The sequence below is a fragment of the Centruroides vittatus genome, unplaced genomic scaffold (assembly GCF_030686945.1).
Source record: "Centruroides vittatus isolate TY-2023 unplaced genomic scaffold, ASM3068694v2 contig_1057, whole genome shotgun sequence".
In the NCBI taxonomy this organism is placed as follows: Eukaryota; Metazoa; Arthropoda; class Arachnida; order Scorpiones; family Buthidae; genus Centruroides; species Centruroides vittatus.
The window spans coordinates 237,614-261,842 of record NW_027120684.1 but is presented as its reverse complement, the minus strand read 5'-3'; the positions used below and the strand labels follow the sequence as shown (position 1 = coordinate 261,842).

The 24,229-nt window shown below is 31.1% G+C and overlaps 1 protein-coding gene across 1 annotated transcript; it reads left to right on the top strand.

Moving 5' to 3' along the window:
* The first annotated feature begins 5,060 nt into the window (after positions 1 to 5,060).
* LOC136972504 (coiled-coil domain-containing protein 127-like) lies at positions 5,061 to 20,396 on the top strand. The gene is made up of 4 exons (XM_067267092.1): positions 5,061 to 5,181; positions 17,127 to 17,273; positions 18,710 to 18,915; positions 19,006 to 20,396. The coding sequence occupies exons 2-4, from the start codon at positions 17,159 to 17,161 to the stop codon at positions 19,315 to 19,317; spliced, it is 633 nt and encodes a 210-aa protein (XP_067123193.1). The 5' UTR covers positions 5,061 to 5,181; positions 17,127 to 17,158; the 3' UTR covers positions 19,318 to 20,396.
* The last annotated feature ends 3,833 nt before the right edge of the window (positions 20,397 to 24,229 follow it).

Below are 24,229 nucleotides of genomic sequence, written 5' to 3'. Positions count from 1 at the left end.
AGAAATCCAACAAAGAAACTTCAAATTTAGTTTAAGACATAATTTAGTAACAGGTGACAAAACTTGGATATAGTTTTAGTTTTGATCATGGAGCGAAGAGGCAAAGAACAATTTGGTGTTGTTGTTCTTTAGGAAGCAAATGGTTGTCATTTTGGATATTGTATAGATTACACTCTATGGCAATGGTTCCCAACCTTTTCTAGGATGCGGAACACTTTTGTGAGTAATTTTCTTTAGCGGAACACTTACTTAAGTTAATATGAAATACATAAGCTTGTCATCAGTTATTTTATTAGAATTGAGCAGTTATAATTCAAAATCTCTACTCATATTATTAATGCCAATTCTAAAACAGGAAAATATACCTAAATAACTTTAATGGGAAACTTGTGCCTGATGATTTTTACATATTTCATTCAGTTTTCATCATTGCCTTTATCTTATTCGAAACAGTAGTACACTCCATAAGTATGAGTCATACATATCAAGTCGATATATTTAAGTTTATGAAAATTTTATGATTTTAATTTTTTGATATTCGGCAGCTCGAATACAATTGTACATTTTCTGATTTGCAACTAAATTTGCAGAACACTTGGGAGATGCTTATGGAACACCAGTGTTCCGCGGAACACCGGTTGGGATCCACTGCCCTATGGACTTTTAGGATTTTGAGTATATATTTGAACTCAGGGGACCGAGACGAGTTCAATGAAACCTTTGGGACCAATGAAACCTTTTGGACCAGAGACCAAAAATAAAAAAGTTATTATATTTATGATTTCTTGCCTTTTACAATGCATTCTATGCTGTTTTAGAGTTTTCCACTAGGTGGCGCTGCTTGTAGTTCAGTATAAGTTTTCTTTTTTTTTTTGTTCAAGAACTACTGTGAATCAATAACTAGTGACGTTAAACACTGGGTGATCTGCTGGCAGCTCCCCTCCAGGAGGAGTCCATTGGGAGCATGAACAGTTCAATGCCAAATTAAAATTTATTGAGTATAATCCAATTAATACTTTTTTATTGCAACTTTCCAAAAGGTGAAAATATATGCTGAATGAGCAATTATTTATTGTGACATCATCACAATGCTGGGCTGCAATTTTTAATCATATTTCTAATTTATTTCATTTAAAATATATGCTCTCCATTTTAAATTAGCTCCTTTACATCATAATTTTCCTTTAACAATAGAGTTATGCTGATCATCTATCTAACACTTTTCGGGAAAAAATTTTTGAATTGAAATAATGTGACTTCCAATTTGCATCGAAAGTTCATATATAATTAATAGGAGCCTCCTGCCCCTAAGGTTTTTATTTCTGGTTTTGTCTTTCATCTATCTAACTTCATTTGAGATTAAGGAAAGATGGATAAACAACAGTGGGAATTTATAGGTCTACAATAGTTTCAAATTGCAGCCCAATTAATTTCTGTTTTTGTATATTACGTACAGTTTATATTAAAGAAAACAAATTAATGTTATTTGGTAAAATATAATTTTTAAAAGATTATTATTATCTATTGTTAAATTTAATTTTGTTCTTTAAAATAGTTTTATCAAATTCACATCATATTTAAATTATTATGACTTCAAATGTAACATTTAGAAATATTTCAACTAAAGAAGCCTTGAATGCATGGAAAGTAAACTGAACTTCACTAAACTTCGATGAAAGCATGTTTATCTGTTCTAGTATCATCAATATGTGAATAAAAATTAGGATTAAAAAAGTACCATATTTTCCGGCATATAAGACGACTTTTTAACCCAGGAAAATCTTCTCAAAAGTTGGGGGTTGTCTTATACACCAGGTGTTGTCTTATAGGGCAAATATATCCCAAACTCTATATTATAACTATAAAAGTCGGGAGTCGTCTTATATGCCCAGTCATCTTATTCGCCGGAAAATACGGTACATTAACTTTAAACAAAATAAAAGCAATTTCTTTTATTTATTTATTTTTAATATGAATGTTTTTTATTGTCTTTTAAATTAGATTTACAGAACATTTAAAAAATAATTTATTTTCTTTATCAGATTAAAAAATAATAGTTTGCTTTGCTATTGTAAAAGCTTTTATTTGCTCATGAAGCAATTTTAAACTGAAATTTCTATATATAATTATGAAATTCACACTATGTTCAACCAAGTCAATCTGTATACTTTTCCAGCTGTGAATAGATCAGTGGTGCACAAACCATCCAGAGGGGTTGCAAGAAAATTTTTTAGGTCACCAAATTTAGAAGAAATATGTTTGACAATAAAAAATATAAGGCTTTTTTCAACAAGTATATGAGTAAATAAAACCATTGTTTGTAAAATTATGTGTTTTATTCAGATCTCTAATAAAGCTGAAACATAAGTGCAAATCCCAGAAAGAGTTTCACTTTAACTACGTTGATGATTAAAAAACATCTACTGTCTATCCAGGGGTCATGACAAAATTTTACACAAAATGGAGGTCGGCAATGAAAATACAGTGGATGATCAGTTAATGAACATAATCCATTCCAAGACTTTGTTTATTAACCGATTATCAATTTACCATAGGTTTTTATGGAAATTTGATTAATTTGTTCTGGAGACCCCAAAAAATAAAAAATATATACTTTCTTACTACATTTATTTATATGTAATAATAAAAATACATATATACACAGTCTTGCATTTTTATTAGTCATGTTTTTTCTGTTTGTGGGGGTTAAAGAATCTGTCTAATTTCAATTGCTTTTCTCTCTTCTTCAGGATTGTTCAGAAGTAATTAATAACATTGTAATTGTAGAGATCCCTAAGCCTATTAACCTCAACCTGGTTTGGATGCCATTCTGTGACTGTTGTTCTGACATCCTCCCACTTCTTCAAAAGACCTTTAATAGCAGATATTGGCGTTAATCCTCTTTTTCAAAAGAAAACATATCTCGCCGAGTTTCTTGCTGTTCTTCTGTCTTCAGATCAGTTTCAAGTTCCATTATGAGCTCTTCGATGCTCTATTTTTCAGATGTGATTTTTGTTACTCCTTAAGCTGCTTGAGTCTTCTTGATTATACTGTATCTTTCTTAGATAAGATTGAACTGTAGCCTACTGTAGACCTGTTCAAGCCATACTGCTCAGCAACATCAGACATCTGCACACTCTATACCCTTGCTATTATACTCTCACCTTTTGGAAATAAAACCCATGCAATACTTAATGAGTGCTCACCCGACAGTCTTGTGAATACTATAAAAGAATTGTTTCTGTCAGAAAAATAAAAGGCTGGAATTACAAGGGAGAGTTTCAAAGTTTGGAGGAATACTATCTGATCAGTATATACTGGGTTGAGCGTCGATGTTGATGTCTCCTGTACTCCGAAAAGTTTCAAATTGTTGCCTGAAGACAAGGGAAGACCAATTGGTATTCATTATTTTACGTCACTTCTTGTGTTTGTTCTGTGAGGTATTTGTTGTCTGCACATAAAAATCTTTTGCGAAAGTGTTCATTAACCAATCACCCACTGTAGTTTGCACACCACTAAAGTACTCATAGATGATTTACAAATGTTATCAACTACATTTACTAGTCTACTTCAGGTCTAATTGAAACTTCTTATTTTTTGAAAATGGATTGGAGTGTTTTTAAATTATGTAATTGCCTTATTACATTCAATGCTTTGTTTCAAAATTGAAATTAACAATCATTATTGGTTAGGATCAATTTCTTAGTAATGTTCATAAATACATAGCTATTAAATTTTGCTTTATTTGCCAATTTATCATCATAAAATATTTGCCATGCAGCTGACAATGTCTTGCAATTCTGTGTATTGACACAATTTCTGTTTTTGGATGCTTTAGAAATTTCCAGGATTTTCGTGGTTTTAATGTGTTTTTCATCACAAACTTTGTTGATTAGTTTAGCCTCCTCTAAGTTTACCTTTATCCTGGGTTCTGCATCATAACAAGTTAATGCTGTGACTGGTTTGTTGTGTTTGATGTTACATTTATGTTCTTTTAATCATGCTAATAGTGATTGACTTGTGACCCTTATGTATAGTATTTTTAAAACTATTATCATAAATGGGGATGCAGTATACCTCCTATATTTTTTTGGATGGTCATCTGGTCTTTATTGTTCCTTAATAATCTACAGTGACAGTCCATTAACCCAGCATTATCATTGCCACTTTATTGAATATGCTGCCTTATTGGATGGTGGAGGTCTTCCTGTTTTTTTTTCAATCTCCTGAAACAGTTTTACATATTTGTGTGTAAAACTGCAATAATCAAACTTTTATGATTGTTTAACACATCATTTTAATTTTTTCAATCTATTCCTACTCTTGGTTGGCTTGAAACAAGAACATTTTATTCTTACTTTGTGCTTTGTACACTTTTATTTCATATAAATACAGACATACTCTAATTATCGAAGTACATGAAGTAATATCAAAGTTTGTGAAGTACTGTTTTTTTGTTCTTTTCATTTTTTATTTGAGTTTCACACCAGTAACAGACTTTGGTACTGTATAGAACACTTGGAATCAATAATTATCATTATTGATAATTATTGATTCCAAGTGTGCTAAATATTTCTGCTATTTATATCAAATCCATGCACTAGGAAAAGTCATTAGAAAAATCATGCATGAGGTAACTGTTTTTTACCAGGACAGCATATCGCCTGGGCATTTGTCATCTCTGAAAGGAGAATCAGAGAACCCACACTCCTTTCCAAGAACTGCATGTTTTGAATGCTTTTACATGATAATCTGACTTACCCAGTGCACTGATAGTCCTCCAATGACAAGCTCAACATGCCAGGTTAATGGAATTTCACTGTATATACTGTCTGATCTCGTTTGTAACAGATACTTACCCATAAATATTTGGCTAGTTCTGTAACTATGATTCTGAGTGTAGGATAATAAACTGCTATTATACATTTAATTGAAGATTGAACTGTACATTCATTACTTCACTTTTGGTCCTGTATTTTAAGGAAATATATATTTGCAAGTTTCTGAATAAGATTTTTGGAATGCTTGTGAGCTATCACTATATGTGTTCTATTTCTTTCCAGGTATCTTTTATGTTAGAACAATGTGTGAATGCTCTCCTGACTAATGATCTAAAGGCTGCTGCTTTATACATAAAGGGAGCATTAGAGCTTGCTGGAATGAATAAAGGCTTAATTTCTGGTTTGTAGTATATTCTTGTGATGATTTTTGTCATAATGGAATTTTATGTTAATATCCAAGAAGTGCATCTATGTGGAACCAAGTTTGGGTGTACTATACATTACCACCTATGGAATTTCGGGACTTTGAGTATATATTTGAACTCAGAGGACCAAGATGAGTTCAACGGTATCCTACTTTTGAGCCGGAGGCAAAAAATAAGAAAGTTATACTTTTTTCGGCGATTGCGCGATGATCGGGAGTTGCATCGCTCTCTCCACTAAGCCTATCGTGTGTTTAACAGGCAGTCTGGCAATTCGGCTATATATACCTTCAACAAAGGCAGATATTGATCCACGAGCACACTGATCATGTACAGTTTGAGTTAAGTCCTTTTTGCACATCCTCACGCTTGTTGATCTCAGGGGATATGGCTCCTCAGTCTCGCTATCGCTCACGGTCGGCTACTACTACGAGCCGACCACGCTATCGCCCCGGGAGGAGAGCCGCTGATTGTTTAACGTTATTAGTTATTGATTCACGGTAGTTCTTGAACAAAAGAAAAAAAAGGAAGTGGCATTCAACTGTTCGTGCAATTTGCCATTCAGAGTGCTTTTTTTAATTTGTTTGCAGACTTTACCACAAGATGGCAGCACTAGCAACTACGGTGCCATCTGTATGAAAGCATTAAAAAAGTACGATAACTTAAAAACTATGATAACTTTCTTATTTTTCATCTCTGGTCCAAAAGTAGGGTACCGTTGAACTCGTCTCGGTCCCCTCAGTTCAGATATATACTCAAAGTCCCAAAATTCCATAGGTGGTAATCCATAGTATCCCCCTAAGTTTTAAAGTGAGACTATAAGGGTTTATATTAAAGATCTGTAAACATTACTATGAAATTAATTTCAACCAATAATGATTCTTAATTTTAATTTTGAACATATGCCATTGAACATAATAAGGCAATTACATAATTTAAAAATACTCCAATATGTTTTAGAACATTGAGGCATTCCATTTTTTGAAAAATAAGAAGTTCCAGCTAGATCTGAAGCTAGTGAATGTAGTTGAAAATGTTCATAAATCATCTACTTTGCTGCTTGAAAAGTACATAGGTTGACTGTTAGCTGAACATAGATAAGTTCCAGCTTTTGGAAAGTACAATTTATGAAATTCACACTTTTTACTTTTGTAAATTTACAGAAATGAAAAAAACTGCCAGAATTATTAATTTTTTACTATATAAATTAATGGAGGAGTTATTTCATAGATAGGTGTGGGATATTTTGCTTAAATCTGCCTAATACATAAGTGACTTTTCATTTTGTTTTACTTTAGATTAAAATAAGAAATGAAAAATTTTGTTTCAAAAAACTGAATTGATGTTTGATTTTAATAAGCAGATAAGTTTTGTTTATTTCTTAATGCAAGAAATCTTAAAATTGTAATTGATTTATTACATTACTACTTCTATATTTATATTGGCTTTCATATTCATTGATTGCTTTTTGTATAAAGTATAAATGATTTATTGTATGTATAGAAAGCCATACAGTAAAATAATATACAGATTTGTTTCTGTAAATCTTGCATAATATTAAGGGAAAAATTTTATTAATAATAAAGTTACCTTATTTTCTATTGATTTCAATCATATCCTCCTTAATCTCACTATCCAATAAGATAAATGTTAAGTCTAAGTTAATATAATAACAATGATAACTGTGATTTAAGCAAGATATGGAATATATAGTAGAGGTGCGGAACATTTTCAGGACTCAAAATTTTCCCAGAATACACCCAAAATAGCCTCAAAAATAATTTGAACACAAAATAAAACAACAATTTACAAATCAGTTAACTATTACTACAGTTTGGAAAATTCTAATTAAATCAAACAAATAATTAAGTAAGCCTACCATATAATTTGCCATACAACACTAAATTGATAAATTAACAAAAATTTTTAAAATTAAAAGAATAATTTAATATAAGCATGTGCCATCATCATTGGATAGCACATACAATTACAAACTTGATGTAATACATTGATTAATAGAAAATTAATAAAACTGAAGTCATTACCAGCTCCTTCATTTTATTTTTGGCACCAAACAGTTCTTATTAAATACTGTCAATACAATTTTGGAATATTTTGATGTCCCAAAATGCGAAATTTTTTTACAGTGATGATGATTGTATAATTTTTATTTTCCTGCTGTTATATAACAGAGGGAAAGTATGGAACTTAGACAAAAATGGCTCCTAACAGTTTTACATTATTTGGAATTAGGATCTCTAAACATCAAGAAATGCAAAAAAAGGTGGGAGGTTTCTTTTCTATGTATGAGTGTTTGTATGTGTATATGGGAACATGATTTTTTTCATTCACTTTAAAGCTTAACTCCTGTGCCTTTTGTCAAAAATTTCTGAAATTTTGCAAGGAGTTTGTGTATTAGGGGAAATTGTTCCTAGAAATTTTCAGGAAAATCAGAATATTGGTTTAGGAGATACAGTATTAAAGGTATGGAACCATATCAAAAAGCTTTCAAGTTATGAAATTTTTTTGATTGTATGAATTTTTAGTTCACCAAAAATAAATATATTTGTTTCTCAAAATTTTTTTGAATTTTACATTATTATTATTGACAAGACTATGTCTTGTTTATAAAATCGTACTACCTGATATGTTACCAGCTTAGAGATACGGAGGAGTACATGTCAGGAGTTGAAATTTGTCACAGAGTATTAGGTGCCCAAATCATGCGCACATAAAAAATCCAGACTTGTAGGTAGTTAGGGGACCGAGAACCGAAACACAATAAAATACAAAATGGTGACACTCTCTACAAACAGGCAGTAGTGCGAGATTTGCATGTGCATTGCTGGTTGGTAAGTTGGAAATACGAATATTGTGAAATCGAATTTTGACAAACGTGCGTTGGGAAGTTCGAAAAGCGAATGTTGCGAAATCAAATTTTGACAACAAATTTTTGAAAAAAACCCATTTACCTGTCCCATGTTATTCCCTACATATTTCTGGTCGCCACGTGCTAACCTTGACCAATTGACCAGAGATATCTCGTTTTATCATCAGAACTTTTTAAAACTAGATGGCATATCATTATAATTTTATATTAAAACTAACTTCCGAAATAGAATTATTTTTTCTTTTTACATTTATTAATATATATATTTCATTTGTGCAAAATAAAAAAATAATTGCAAATGGTGCAATAGCCACCATAATTTTTTCAAAAACAGGAAATTTTCGCATTGACAAAAATTCAACCTGGAGTGTCATGCAACAGAGAGAAATTTCAACATTGGATAGGTTAATTTCACTGAAAATGCATCGTGGATGACCTTGTGATCATGGCTGTGGTTGGCGAAGTTTGAATGATTGTGCTCAAAACCTGCGATACCAAAGATGATTGGAGAATGAGACCTGCCGTGAGCGTTGAAGTGATCCCGGTTAGTAGTGAGTCTCTGAGACACTCTTGTTTGAAATATGGCCTTGCCGTTTTACTTATTATTATTTTTTTTTTTTTCTTGAAAAGGCACCCATATTTTTATGATGTTTTGAAATACCTTGTATATTTTGACATTGATATTTTTATTTTATGATAAATCTATGAAAAAATAAAGGGAAATAATGTTTACAAAATGATGATAAACCTTCTGTTTAGCTATTTAATCAAGACAATTGAGAAAAAGTTTTTAAGTGCAGTTTATTAATTGGAAAATTTCCTGTGTAGGGAGAACAAGTGATATTTTGTTTTTATTCAAGCCTATATGAAATTTTACCCATTAAATAGTGTCAAAAAGAGTTTTGAAATAAAAACAAAATTTTTTTTTTGGTTTTTTTTAAAGCTCTGTTTTGATTTTTGTAGCATTCCATAAAACGGGTCTTATATACATAAAACAAAGAGAAATCACTGAGTGGCCTACTTTTACTTTCACATTGACCCAATGCCTATCCTTCTCTAGAATATTAACTTACAAGGATTTGACTATCAAAAGCAACCACCCACTGATAAAATGACCTCTGTTAGACTCGATAACCTGCATCCTGAAAAACAAAAATTATCCTATTCTGAATATCAGAAATTTTAGTCTTATTGAATAATTCAACACTAGAGGAGGTGCCTAATGCCTCCCTGTAGTGTCAAAATAGCCATAAAATTATTAGCCTCATAAGATATGGCAGTAGTTGGCTTTGGTATTACAAGGTATTGGGTTTAGAAGAGTTGTTTGTTTATATAGATGTGCCTTGCTGGGGTATAAGATGGCTGGTTGAGTGCCTTATGTGGGAGTTTACAGGATGAGGGTACTTGATGTGTCCCCAGCTGGCACTGTAGTAACCGATGATGGTTATAGCATAATGTTATATATACTGGAAGATGAGATTGGACCAGAGGTCCAGGTAGCATAATTGGCAATGTATCCACATGGTAAGTGGGAGTTGTGAGTTTGAGTCCTGCTCCAGGCTGATTCTTTTCTTCCAGTAGTTCTAAATTATTTAACTTATCCCATGTTGAAATTGTTCATCATTGTGTGTCGTGCCATGTTGAATTTTTGTCGATGTTAAGCCTAACAAAAATTACATGTTTTTAAAAAAAAATAATCATGGCTATTGTATTGTCCAAAATTATTTTTTTATTTTGCACAAACAAAATAGATATATTAATAAATGTAAAAACATAAAAAATTATATTTCGGAAGTTAGTTTTAATATAAAAATTATAATGACTAGCGACATCTAGTTTCAAAAATGTTCCGATGATGAATCGAGATATCTTGGGTCCAAAGGTCAAGGTCATTGTGTTGTGGCTGTACGCCATATTTTTGTACATATGAATTTTAGATTTAATTAGTTTTAATAATTTTCTCTCCTTCTTAACCCTTCTTTCTAATTTCCTTTGTCCATTGTTCTGGCTTCTGGGAACGCGGGCTTCCCACTCCCCACCCACCAGGGGGTCGTGTGGAACAAAGAGTTCGAGTGGAGGACGAGTAAAATCTGGGTCATCGAAGAGTCACTTTTTCTCCGGCCGGACACGAGGAAGCACGGACGAGAACGGCGAGCTCGTGAGACGGAATTCTACGAGGGCCGAATAGAGAGCCGTGAGGTGAGGATCCGGACCGTAGAGTCAAAGACACTGACAAGAAATTATCCTAAAAGGTATTTTACAACGTTGACGAACCCAGAGACACGGAGAATAAACCACCAGCCAGCATCGGAGTTCAGCGAGAACAAGGGTACCCCACTGTCCTATCAATTCTTCTCACTTCCTACTTTTATACTTTTCTATCCTTTTAGGTTTAAGTTAGTTAAGAATCGCGCGGGTTTTATTGTTACAATCGGACAACAAGAGAAATTGGACTGAGGGAATCCACAAAGAACTTATTTGTATATATTATTAATCGCGAAATTAAATTTGTTTTAATTGAATTCACGTGTCTGTGTATTCCTATCGCGCTTCACACTTTACATTGGCGTCCGCGACAGGATTCCCTCCTCGTTGATCCAATTCTCTGTATAGCTGTACTGATTATCAGCCATCGTTGTAAGTTATATGGAGGACAAAGGTACTCCCAGTATGAGTTTAGTGGCAGAAAGCCACAGTGAGAACCCCCCACTCGTGGTTACTGGATTCTTAGGGATGATCCCCACTTTCTCGAATTCGCCTAACGACACGGTAAATATAAATCAACTATTTAGAACCATTGATAATGTGGCTAAGTTAGCCCAATGGGGGGACGAGGTTAAGGTGGCTGCGTTGCAAGCTAAACTAAAGGGTGAACCATTAAACACTTTCTTTTGTTTATTGGAGCAAACGCCTGCACCAACGTTTAAGGAAATTGAGCAAGACCTAATTAAATGTTTCCAGAAGCACGAAGGGAAAGGAAGGGGCTTACTCGATCAATTACTAAATTTGAGGCAAGGAGGAAAGGAATTAGTCAGTGAATATATCATTAGGACTAAAACCATAATGTCTAGGGCTATCCGGAGTAACCCAAATATCGTGACATTCAAAGATGAGATTATCAAGGAGAGGTTCATCAGGGGATTAGACATAAGTATCAGAAGTCACGTGTGTCGCAGGGAACCTGCTACCTTAGAGAAAGCCTTTGAATACGCTGAAAGGGAGGAAGAGCTAGAAAGGGAATGTAGTAATCCTAGAGACCTCAAAACGGTCTGTCATAACTTCCAGAGCGAAGTGGGTGCTGAATGTACACGTCCTGGAGTGAGCCCTAAAAATACTCTAAAGGATGAGGATCGATTGGCTAGTTTAGAAAAAGGGTTGAAGACCCTGTTCGAAATAGTTTCCAAGATGGCCGAAAACCCGACCCAGACTACTAAGTCGCCTAATATTAACGGCAGACTTTGTTTCATTTGCAATAGCCCAAATCACTTGGCTCGGAAATGCCCCAAAAGAAAAAGTTCGGAATTGAAACCAGCCCGGGAACCCGATCAGGGTCAGTGTCGCGTTCCCATCCTCACATTTAAATTGACCGAATTTTCACCTTCGGAGAGGGGACTCCCGTTAATAAGTGGCAGGGTAGCAGGGATAGAGATTAAGTTCTTAATTGACTCTGGTGCAGAAAGGTCTTTAGTTGATATAGCGCTGACTCGAAACGCGAAAATAGCTAAGTCTTTCCAAAGTTCAAGAAGGGGTGAGATCACCCATATCAGAGGTATCAACGGCACGATCTCCACATGTAAGGAAGTCCTAAAGGGATCCATAAGCTACAAGGATGCGATAATACCTGCTTCCCTTTGTTGTATGGAATTCCCGGATAGGCTAGAATACCAAGGGATTTTGGGGATGGATGTTATCAATTTAGTCCCGTCATTGATAATTGATGGATGTACATTCATAAACCGTGAAGCTAGAGTGTTGAACCATAGTCCTCGCCCATCGATCATGTATTTCGATTGCTTAAGTTGTACTCCGATTGACACCGCCATAACCCCAGGAACTACAAAAGCTAATGACGAAAATCAGGTGACTCGCGTCCTCGATAAGTATCCCGGTTTGTCTTCGGAGGGGGTCGAAGATTTGAAAAACACCGATCTTTTTATGCATAGTCCCAGTTTCCACCATAGAGTAGTAGAATCACAAATGGAGGACGATTTTTTAAAAAAAATGAAACTAGGTCTTGCGAAAGCTCAAAGGAACATGCATCAGGGTCTTGCCGGAAAGGGTGTCCAGCCAGAATTCCAGTTGGAAGGAGGTGTGTTAGTCCACGTTAAACCAGGAAGAGATGGACTTTATAACTGGAAGCGGATATGTGTAGGTCAGAAAATGGGTGAGGAGGTTGTTAGAGCGTTCCATGAGTCTGGCCTTGGGGGGCACTTGGGCATAGAGAAGACTTGTAATACTGTTGGCAGGCATTACTACATACGGGGCCTACAATCGATAGTCCGATCGGTAGTGAGGGTGTGTAGGACATGTCAGCGGTGCAATACAAAAAGGAAAGGGCGTAACTTTAGTGCTGGTGAGAGAGTGTGGCTGTTATGCAAGCACCAGAGTAGGAAGTTCGGGAAATTTTCCCCTAAGTATTCGGGTCCTTTCCGTATTACGAGAATTTTAGGTCCAGTAACCGCAGAGTTGGGTGGTAGTGATGGAAGAAAAAATTGTACTGTGCATTTCAATCGTCTGAAACCATATTATTCATATGCTGTATATAAGGGTCAACACCATTACCGACCCAACAACAATGACTCCCCGAATATAACCGATGATGATGGAGGTGATGAGATTGCATTACAGTACAGGAGACAGCCGATGACATCAATCAGGCGACAAGAAGACGATGCATCACCAGAGAATCCCCTTGAATCGGATGACGGGCATCAAGCTGTTCCCGCAAGCGAGAGTCGATACCACCTTCGAAAAAGGAGAGTAGACTACTACAAACTCCATCATGGACTTTGAGCCTTTCCGATGGGGGCGTATGTGGCTGTACGCCATATTTTTGTACATATGAATTTTAGATTTAATTAGTTTTAATAATTTTCTCTCCTTCTTAACCCTTCTTTCTAATTTCCTTTGTCCATTGTTCTGGCTTCTGGGAACGCGGGCTTCCCACTCCCCACCCACCAGGGGGTCGTGTGGAACAAAGAGTTCGAGTGGAGGACGAGTAAAATCTGGGTCATCGAAGAGTCACTTTTTCCCCGGCCGGACAAGAAGAAGCACGGACGAGAACGGCGAGCTCGTGAGACGGAATTCTACGAGGGCCGAATGGAGAGCCGTGAGGTGAGGATCTGGATTTTCGAATCAGAGACCCCGAAAGGAAATTATAGTAGAGATATTTGAAACGTTGACGAACCCAGAGACACGGAGAATAAACCACCAGCCGGCATCGGAGTTCAGCGAGAACAAGGGTACCCCACTGTCCTATCAATTCTTCTCACTTCCTACTTTTATACTTTTCTATCCTTTTAGGTTTAAGTTAGTTAAGAATCGCGCGGGTTTTATTGTTACAATCGGACAACAAGAGAAATTGGACTGAGGGAATCCACAAAGAACTTATTTGTATATATTATTAATCGCGAAATTAAATTTGTTTTAATTGAATTCACGTGTCTGTGTATTCCTATCGCGCTTCACACTTTACAGTGTCACAACCCAAGATATCTCAGGAATACCAGGGAATAGGTTAATTAAAAATTATAATTACAGTCCTACCATCCCACTATGTCTCTATCAAGAAAAATATATCAAAAGTACATAAACAGTTTCAAAAAGAATTAGAATTATTTACAATACCTTCACAATTTTATGAAAGCACAGATATACCTGCTCCCAGTCAGGATGAGATTTGTTCTTCCATTTTTTTAGAGACTATATTATATCTATAAATTTTATTATCAACTTTAACTTCATTCCTATTACCTAAATAAGTAATTGAAGTTCCCATCACCTTTTTTTTTCCTCTAGCAAAATTGTTAACTATTTTCTTTATTTCTCTAGTAAGAGGAGGAATATTATCCATTATAAAAATCTTGGAGCTCTAATTTAAAAGCTGCTCTTTTTGCTTTATATTGTGCTGTAGTGTGTTCATTATGATTCCTTTCCTGATGTGTGTGTTGATTCTGGGCACAGTGGCTGTAGCTTGTAATCAATTGTTGAATGAGCTTCCATGAGTATCCATGTTGTGCCTCAGTGTGTTTGGTTATATCTTAACTCTTTCCATGTGTCTAGGATGTCTGAATAATGGATGTATGTTCTTTTGATGAAAGGCTGAGAACTTGAGGGTGTAGAGCAGTAGTTCTCAACCTTTCTGAGGCCATAGAACACCATTCTTATACTTTTTATTATACTGCTCTTTAGCATCAATATATTAAAATATTGATAAGCAACTCCATGTTTACTGTTCTCATGAAACAATGAACTCATCAACTTTAATGTTAATAGAACTGATGAACATACTCAATATCAAATTAGTACAGTTAATAAATACACAGTGTCTTTTGGCATTAATTTAGTTTAATCCAAATGTATGCAAGTACTTTCAAAATTTTACAAATGTCATCTTCAAGCAAAATAGAACATATTTAAAATGAGAAAAAAATTTTAAATAGATGTTCTTAATTGAAATTCAGACTTTCGTGATTATTTTCAAACAAAATTTATAAAATTATTTTTTCCAAAGCAACTGGACGTAATGTGACATGAATAAGAAATGATGTATGAAATATAAAAATGTAAAAAATAAACATTAAAGAAATATTATAGAAAATATAAAGGAGTTAAATATAAAAACTCCTTTATATTTAAAGTTTAACTTAGATTTAAAGTTCTGAAAAGTGACAGCCATAAATCAAGGAGTTCAAGCATAAGCTTATTGCATGAGTTTAAAAAGTCTCCTGAAGAAAAATAACTTCACGATCTGTACATTGTTTGATCAGGGAAGGTTTCAGCCTTTAAAGCAGCGGTTCCCAACCAGTGGTCTGCAAGAGCTAAAATATGATCCGCAAAAGATTTAAAACTTTTATTCATTTTAAATTATTATTCCCACATTGATACAAACTGAATTTAATTTTTACTAAAAATGTTATGTTTTCTATTATAATAGTACTGTTAAAGCATGTTACTCTTGAGTTTAACGATTACTTATGTTAAAAGTTTTGATTAAAGTTTATTTTTAGATTGACACAGTTTATTTTTCTTAAACCTTGTGGTCCCTGTTAACAGCAATGAAATCAAAGTGGTCCCTAGTCAAAAAAAGGTTGGGAACTGCTGCTTTAAAGGTATAAAATTATGTTCCAATACATTCCTGGAGAGGTCAGTGGAAAGCTACTATTTAAGATATTGTTGTTCCTCAAAACAATTTGGTTACTTTTTAGTTGTAGTCCCTATATAGAAAAATTTTGAACCAGAGTTTGAATCTTGCAGGGGAATCATAGAGATACCTGATTTTTCTAGATCAGAAAACTTACCCCTGTCATTACTGATAATTCTAAGCAGAGATAAGTGTGGTTTGATGGGAAGTATTAGCCTGTATAAAACATACTATGACCTTGCTATGATCAAAGATAAAACAATCCTGCACAGATCAGATATCACATTCATTGACAAACAAAACAAAAGACATTTACCATAGACTTAGCTGTACAAACATCCACAAACATACAAAATACAAACAGAAAAAGTTAGCAAGTACTTAGAACTTTCCCATCAAATAAAATGTTTATGGAGAATGGATGAGATACCAATTGTGCCATTACTTCTTTCTTGCACTGGGTCAGTTGGATAGAGCCATTGGGAAATCAGAAATTTCTAGAGGTTTTGGTAGGACTGGTCCCTTTATATTCGTGTGCTTCATAGGTGGCCAGTCCATATATTTCCTCCTACTTGAATAAGTCTCATACATACACAAAATCATACATACACAAACAGTACGTAAACAAAATATTTGTTTTCTATATTTATGCCTTTATTAATTAACTTTGATCCTGCACAGCATTAAGCATCAGTACATATGCCATGTAGGATTTACTTCACCATTACAATAATAAAAATAAAAATAATTTGTTTTTAAATAAATAAATAAATTTTATTTATACAGTGGAACCTCGCTTAACAAGCATAATTCGTTCCAGAATCTTACTCGTAATGTGAAACACTCGTTAAGCAAAATAGTTTTTCCCATATAAATTAATGCAAAATATGATAATGTGTTCCATGCCGAAAAAATACTCAAATATTTTATGTATAATGTTTATTCAAAGAAAATTACACAATATACATTGTTAAGAGACCGTGAATAATCATCATCTTTTCCTCTAGCACGAAATGAACCAACCTGGAATGCGAATTTGATTTTCGGAAAACCAAAAAAAAAATTACAATTAATTTGATTGATGTCTGATGAAGACACCGAACGATATTCCAAATTCTTGGGCTATGTAAAGCTATAATTAAATATTAAAAATTAATTAATTTGACTAGAGGTAGGCAGTTATGTTGCCATCTTGTATTAAATTTAATGATTATAAATAATAATTTTTAATTTAGACATTTCTAAAATTTAATTTGGAATTAGTATGAGATGGCATGTTTATTATATAACGGACTATGATTCTCGATGTTTATACATAATATTGTGAACACAAGTTTAGAAAAATGTGTGATCACAAGTGACACTAAGATGCTAGCTAAACACAGACTGATGGAGCATGCGCACAATCTGGGATTTCCCCTCCTTGTCACTTGTTATGCGAAACATTGCTTGTTAAGCGAGTCAAATTTTTACAATTTGTTTTGCTCATTAAGTGAGGTTCCACTGTATAAAAAAGAAAACTAGTTTTTATTATATACTCAACTTTTCATTTAATGTTATTAAAAATAATAATAATAAACAATACTATATTACTATAAAATTAGAAATAGTTTATATTGACAGCATTTTCATGTATTTTTGAAAACTAATTAATATCAATATATTTGTAGAAAATGAAATAATTTGGAGATATTGAAGAAAAATGTTAGATAAAGATATTCCTCTCAATAATTTAAATATTCCTCTCAGTGAAAGTGGAACTAATTCAAGATGGGATTGGATAAATTTGTTGCATTTATTAACACCTATTGCATTAGGTAACTAAAAATTAGTTTTCATTTTTAGACTTAATATTTTTTAAAAGTGCTTTGATATGTATTTATTGCTAATAAAATTTATAAAATTTAATAATAACAACTAATGTTTAACTGATTCATCCAAAATGTAAAATACAATACTTTAGAAGTTAAAGCTTATTTTCTATTTTGAAAATAACCTCTAGCTTTCTTCTTTAAAAACAATATGTTATCATTTGTATTTTAAACCAATTGTTTTTTTAAATCTCTTTTCTTTATCTAAATATGAAGTTTTTTATTTCAAAATCAACAATGGATTGTTTTTTGTTATATTTTAATAAATAAGTTAATGAAAGTTACACTATAAAAAGTGATTATTTTATCAATATTTACAAATAAAAGTTGCAGTTGTATTAGTTATTAGTTTATAGTAGTAATTCTCAATTTTTTTGGCTTACAGCCAATTCTTTATTATAAACATGATAGACTGGCCAACAGGTCAATCACAAATCACAGTCAACCAGTCAATTGAAAAGCTACTTTCAATCAAAACCAAAGTATCTATTCATAAATCTTGTTCATGTTACTATCAATATTAATCTAAGATTAGTTATGCTGGCATGGAATCCCACCCTTTTTCAATATTTCATGTTTATTATACTTTAAGCTGAGACATTTAATTTCTTAACTTTGTGTATTACTGCAGTTAATATTGAAATTGCAGTGAAAAACAAACAATTTCTATTTTTTTATTTAGGCATAGATTCCATGATACTCAAGTATTTGTATAAATATGAACTTATATATCAAGATTATAAAAATAACAATAATGAATTCATTATTTGTTCTAATACAATCATCTATTCGTTGCAACAATCCTAATATATATAATGTTTCAATGTTGAAACATGTCCATTGAGCTAAAGACATGAGTAATCTAACCTCCTATCTTTGACTCAATAAGCATTAAATAGCTAAACACAACTATTATGGAACAAACTCATTTTGATCAAGGAATATAAATCTAATCTTCCTTTCAGCAGTTCTTTTAGCAGTCGTATTATGACTATCATAAGGAAAATATTCAATCATATAAGCAGGAAACTTGGAAGTGTAAAGTTTGGTTATTATGGAATACTGACTTCTCCTTTCTACTTGAATCAGTAAAGTGAGAAAGTTAATTGAATATAGATTTTGTTGTTAAAGAATGAAAATCATTTTTGTCAACTTTAAAATTTACATAATTAGTTTATTCTTTATACAATCAGAATTTACTTACAAACTGTAAGCATTGCTAGCATTATTTTTTATATATGCTTGTAAATTGATAATAGTTATTATTTATTCAATGATAATTTCAAATTTATTTAAAATTTATGATTTGTAACATTTTATATATTTCTTGATAACCTGAAAATAGAAGTGTTTTTGGATTATTAACATTTCTCTATTTCTAGGATATGTTTATTATAAAGGTAAAACAGAAAAAGAAGAACTTCAAAAAAAACTTGAAACAGAAATTAATTTCCAGAAAAATATTAAATCTGATTTCGTAAAATATGATATTCCGGGTATAAATAAAGAAGAATTTTGGCTCAAAGTCGAAAAAGTTAAAATTGAAGAAGAACACCGAGCAAAAATAGAACTTCAAGAACTTTCAAAGGTAAAAGTGAAATAATTATTTAAAATATTTTAAGTTTTTAAATAATTTTTTAATGACATTAGAAAATACTTTGCTTTATTTTTTGTTTAGGTTGAAAATGGAATAAAACATATTCTGGATATTCATTGTAGTTGGATAAAACCAAGGGCAGATCGTGAAAAAATTGAAAAAAGTTTGCTAGAATTATCACAGGAAGATAAATTGAAGTATTTAAAGATGCAAGATGGTCTAAACAATATATTTAAGTATGATACTGCTCATTGTGGAGGAGGATTTCATAATAATGGTCAAATATATCGGGTCTGGATGCAACTTTGGAGATCTAGAATTGAATACGAAAAGCAATCTAGAATTTTGGCTAGAAAAAATGAGTTGTATAAAGAATATACATTAATTAAGTAAACTTAATTAAGTTAAATGTATTTGATGAATTTAAGTAACTAGTCTGGGACATTCATTACCAATAAAGTTTATTTTAAAATTTAGCTATTATTTGTAATGAAAGTAATTTCATAAATTATTTATATATTTTAGAAAATGATAATAGATAATAATAACAAATAATTGCTCAAAAAAATTTTTGTTACATATTTCATTTTTCTGTTGAAAAACTTTATCAGCCATATTAAAATAAATTATTAAATTATAAGTATCATTTTCTCAATTATTAGATTAAAACCAAATAATTGCCAGATTATATCAGACTATGTCAACATTACTATTAATAATTAAATTTGCCTACCTCTAGGCTAAATTACTTAACATTTAATTATTAACAGTAGCATTAATATGGCCCAATATAATCTGGCAATTGTTTCTTTTATCATTTTCTTTTTTTTATTCTATCAGACGTTATTGAATTAATATAAAAGTCCAATGTAAAATACTAAATACTGATATAATAATAAATAAAAATGATATACGAGAACTTATACATAACAATACAAACAACACAATTTTAGTTTGGTTCAGTAACAAGGTTTTAATGCATAAAACAAATGTTTTTGATCTCCATTTGAGATCAGCTTCAGATTTTTAACTTGTTCATTTTAGAACAAGTTAAAAATCAAAGTAAAATTGAACAGTCAAAAAGAACATTGGTCAAATTTAAATCAAAATGTAAACTAATCAGGTGCACAAACAGGTAATTGAGGTAAAATAATTTGATTTATTCTGTTTCATTTTAGGACAAGTTAAAATCTGAAGCAGATGGAGATCAGAAATATTTCTTTTATGTATTAAAATCTCGTTACAGGACTGAACTAAGGTTATGAGTTGTTTGTGATGTTAATATTTCGTCCAATTCTGTGAGAGAAATTAACTGCTCTTGACATGCATGAAATTCAAATCTTATAATAATAAATTATGTAATCATCTCAGCAATAGTATTATTTGTAACTTAATCCATAACATTAATCATCAAAATTTACTTTGAATTTATTATACTATCAATAAATGGTGCAGACTTGTGTCATAGAGAACTAGTTTATTTATTCTTGGAATGTTGAAATAAATATGATCGCAAATGATCGAAACTGTTTTCATGTGTTAAATAGAAAGAAAAGAGGAAAATTAATTCTTAATTGATTTCCAAAAAGATAACTGATAATACATATATTTAAAAAATATAATCTGTTTTATATTATACTATTTTTCAGTAAAGAATTTCAATGGATTTCTAAATCTACAATTAAGTTAAAATTATTTTTATTAATTTATTATTATTATTATTATTATTATTATTATTCTGTAAATAAGGTTCTGTTTCATCAACATGGAATGTAAGTTATTAACACATTAATCAGGAATAATTTATAATTATGAGTGGTAATGATGATGATAAACTAATTATCTCAAAATATAATTTTTATAGTGTTTAATTTAAGTTTATTGGATAAAATTACTCCTTCAGAACAGAGAGATGATATCTGAGCAATTTCATTTTCTTTTTCTATAGTTATCACAATAAATAAAAAGACACCTTGTGAATCCAACAATACAGTAGAGCGTCGTTAATCGGAACGTCGGTAATCGAAATGGCCGGAAATCGGAACGATTTTCAGTCAGACTGTGTCATGCTGAATCGAATGTTTTTGATACTAGATTTACTTCTAAAGTATAATTTTCATGTTTTTATATTTTTCAATATATTTATTTTGTTTGTACAAAATGCAGAAATAATTTTTAACGATACGATAGCCTCGATTATTATTATAAAAATTTTTGTTAGGCTTAAAATCGATGAAAATTCAACACGAAGCGACGCAACGGAGAAAAATTTGAACATCGGACAGGTTAATATATTTTTTCGTACAAAGTCGGAAATCGGAACAAATGACTAATTGGAACAACCCCAGTCCCCAATTGACGCCAATTTTCGACGCTCTACTGTACTTTAAAAAACCTTTTTGATCCAGAAATGTGTTGTCTTCAGAACAAAAGAAATTTTTATTTATTTATTGCTTACAGTCTTACCCAGTCTTTTACAAGTTTATCACATTACTATAATTATTACATATAATAAATAATACGACAATGTCTTAATATTGTGCTGTATGTTGAATTTTATCTGAATACACTGTGGTCTTGTTTTATGTGGAGCTTGCATTTCAGCATGTACCACAGAAAAAATTTTACATATTTTTGAGCTCCATTCCAAGTAGTTCCAGATAATTGCATAGACATTCATGTTAATTGTAAATAGTGGCTTATGCAACCATTTACAATTAACAGAAAAATGCTAAAATGTGTTTAAAACATTTTATTTATGTTTCTACTGTAATAGATAACATTTTAGTTCAATCTTTCTGAATGTGTAGAGCATTATACCTTATTAAGTACATTATTTTGTGCCCATTTTGACCTATGTTTTGGAAACATGGACACTAAACAAAAAAAAAAAAAGTAGAATTCAAGCAATGGAAATGAAAATCCCAAAATCACTTCTGGGAAAAACAAGATTAGATAAAATAAGAAATGAAGATATTAGAAATAGATTTGAAGTGCATAATGTTGGAAATAGAATGATTTGATCTAGATTAAGATGGTTTAGACACTTGAAAAGGATGGGGGGAGATAGTTTTTCAAGATAAATTTTTGATAAACAGTCACAGGGAAAAAGGTCAAGAGAATGTCTAAGAAAGAGATGAAGAGACCAGGAAAAGGAAGATGTGGAGGCAGTCTGAGAAATTAACAAAAATAGATGTATATATATTAATAGTCAGAATCATTCCTATGCATCCAAAGGTTAACCTAACCTCTTTGCCATCTGTAAAACCATGAAACTATGTACCAGTCCCTGATGTACTTTGTTCTCCTGGATATTGATTTCATCACAATCTAACTATAATCCAACTAATTAAGTTCAATAATTTTTCTTTCATATTTATTATTGTTTTTTAGATGAAGCTAAGTTAAATAATAGTCATCCAAGAGTTTTCTTAGTCTAAAACCATTGTTTGCATTAATGGGAGATTGTCTTTAAAGGATAATATAAGTTTATTATTTGCAGTAACGAGTTCTTTGTCTAATAAAATTATAAATAGAAGAGGAAGATTATAAAGGAAATGGGAAAATGGTATAAAAAAATATAAAAACAAGAATGTGCAGGCAATGACAGAAAAACATGAAGAAATGTCATTTATCAGCTGCAACCCTCTAGCTCTATAAAAAAAACTTGTAATTTGATTCACCTGTAGCAATAATAATTATATATAAAATATTAAGTGTGTATTATTGATAAAATACAACCATACATGACTTAGACAATAAATTTAATAATTTATTAATGCCTTCAATTTTTATATGTTGTTTAAGATTGAAACTAACAAGATGATAAAATATTGAATAAAAATTACATGAAAGTTCTATTTTATTAGTTAAAATGAGATTTTTTGAGTTTAGTTGTCATGTAAGTTTTGTTAATGTTTTTTATTCAGTATATTAATGTATCAGTTCTAAAAGAAAATGTATTTTGTATATTAGAAAATGAAATTGTCTGTCTTATTGATCATAAATTAATTATCTGTTGTTTTGTCTTATTTAGAAATAATAACAGTTTATTATTAGTGGTTCCTAACTTTTTAGTTTGCAGTACATTTGAACAATCATAAAAAGATTTTGTCATATTACTATTAAATATTATGAAACCAGATCAAATGCAATTGACTTGTTGACTGTTTCCAAGAAAAATATTAGAAATTTAGTTGAAAGATCTATAAATAATATCAAATGTTTAAGAACAAAAAATTATTTATCAATATTACAATAATATAATGATATGTACTGTATGGTACTGTACATATGACAGAAAGCTTGGTGTTTTGTTATTGCCATCATAAATATATTTCAAAACTATCATCAACTTGGCTGGTTTATCTGGATGATTTTCAAAGATTGACAATTCAAATTTACCATTCAAAAGTTTCTTTTCACTGTCCTTGATGATCTAAAAATTTCTTTATCATTATTGTGTGTATATACCGTAAATATAAAATTCAAACAAAATATATTCTTTGCAAATTTATTCAATATAAAGTAATATATTACAATGTAAATATCTAGATTACATTCTTTAACAGTATATAAAATTTGCATTGAAAAAATAACTTGTTTTTTTTAACAATGAACTAAAAATATAAATATTTCCATTATAAACTATAGAAAACTTTTTGTGATGTTTATGAAACTTTATACTCTAATTTTTACTAAAAATTTTGATTACAAAATGATATACCATTTATTTAACTATATATATAAATATCTTTTCATTATTTGAGATCATCATTATTAACTTTTAATGTGCTAATTGTCAAACAACAACTAAATACAGTAAAACCTCAATTTTATGAGAAAAAAAAATTTGAACATTTTTAAATATGTTTTTTAGTGAAGCAATAAAAGCATTATAATAATTAAAATGAAGTAGCAAAATGTCAAAAAGATAAATTATTTTAGTTATAAAAGTCGCAATCCTATGAAATATCAGTTATTTTCACCAAAAATACCAAATATAAAATACAAACACTTTAATATTAATATTGAATTCTTATAGTAAAAAATAAGAAATTATAATATCAATAAAATATAAAAATTTAAAAGCATATGAAATGAAAATTGATTCTTGCTTAATATTTCAACACTCAAAATTATGATTCATAAAGGATAAAAACTACTACATATTTTTCTATTTGTAAAAAAATTTTGTACAGTATAAAAATTATTTTTATTTATGTAAATGCCAAAATTAATTAAAATGGATTAAAATATTTATCAATATATTAGGTCATCAAGGATGAACTTTGTAGGTAATAAT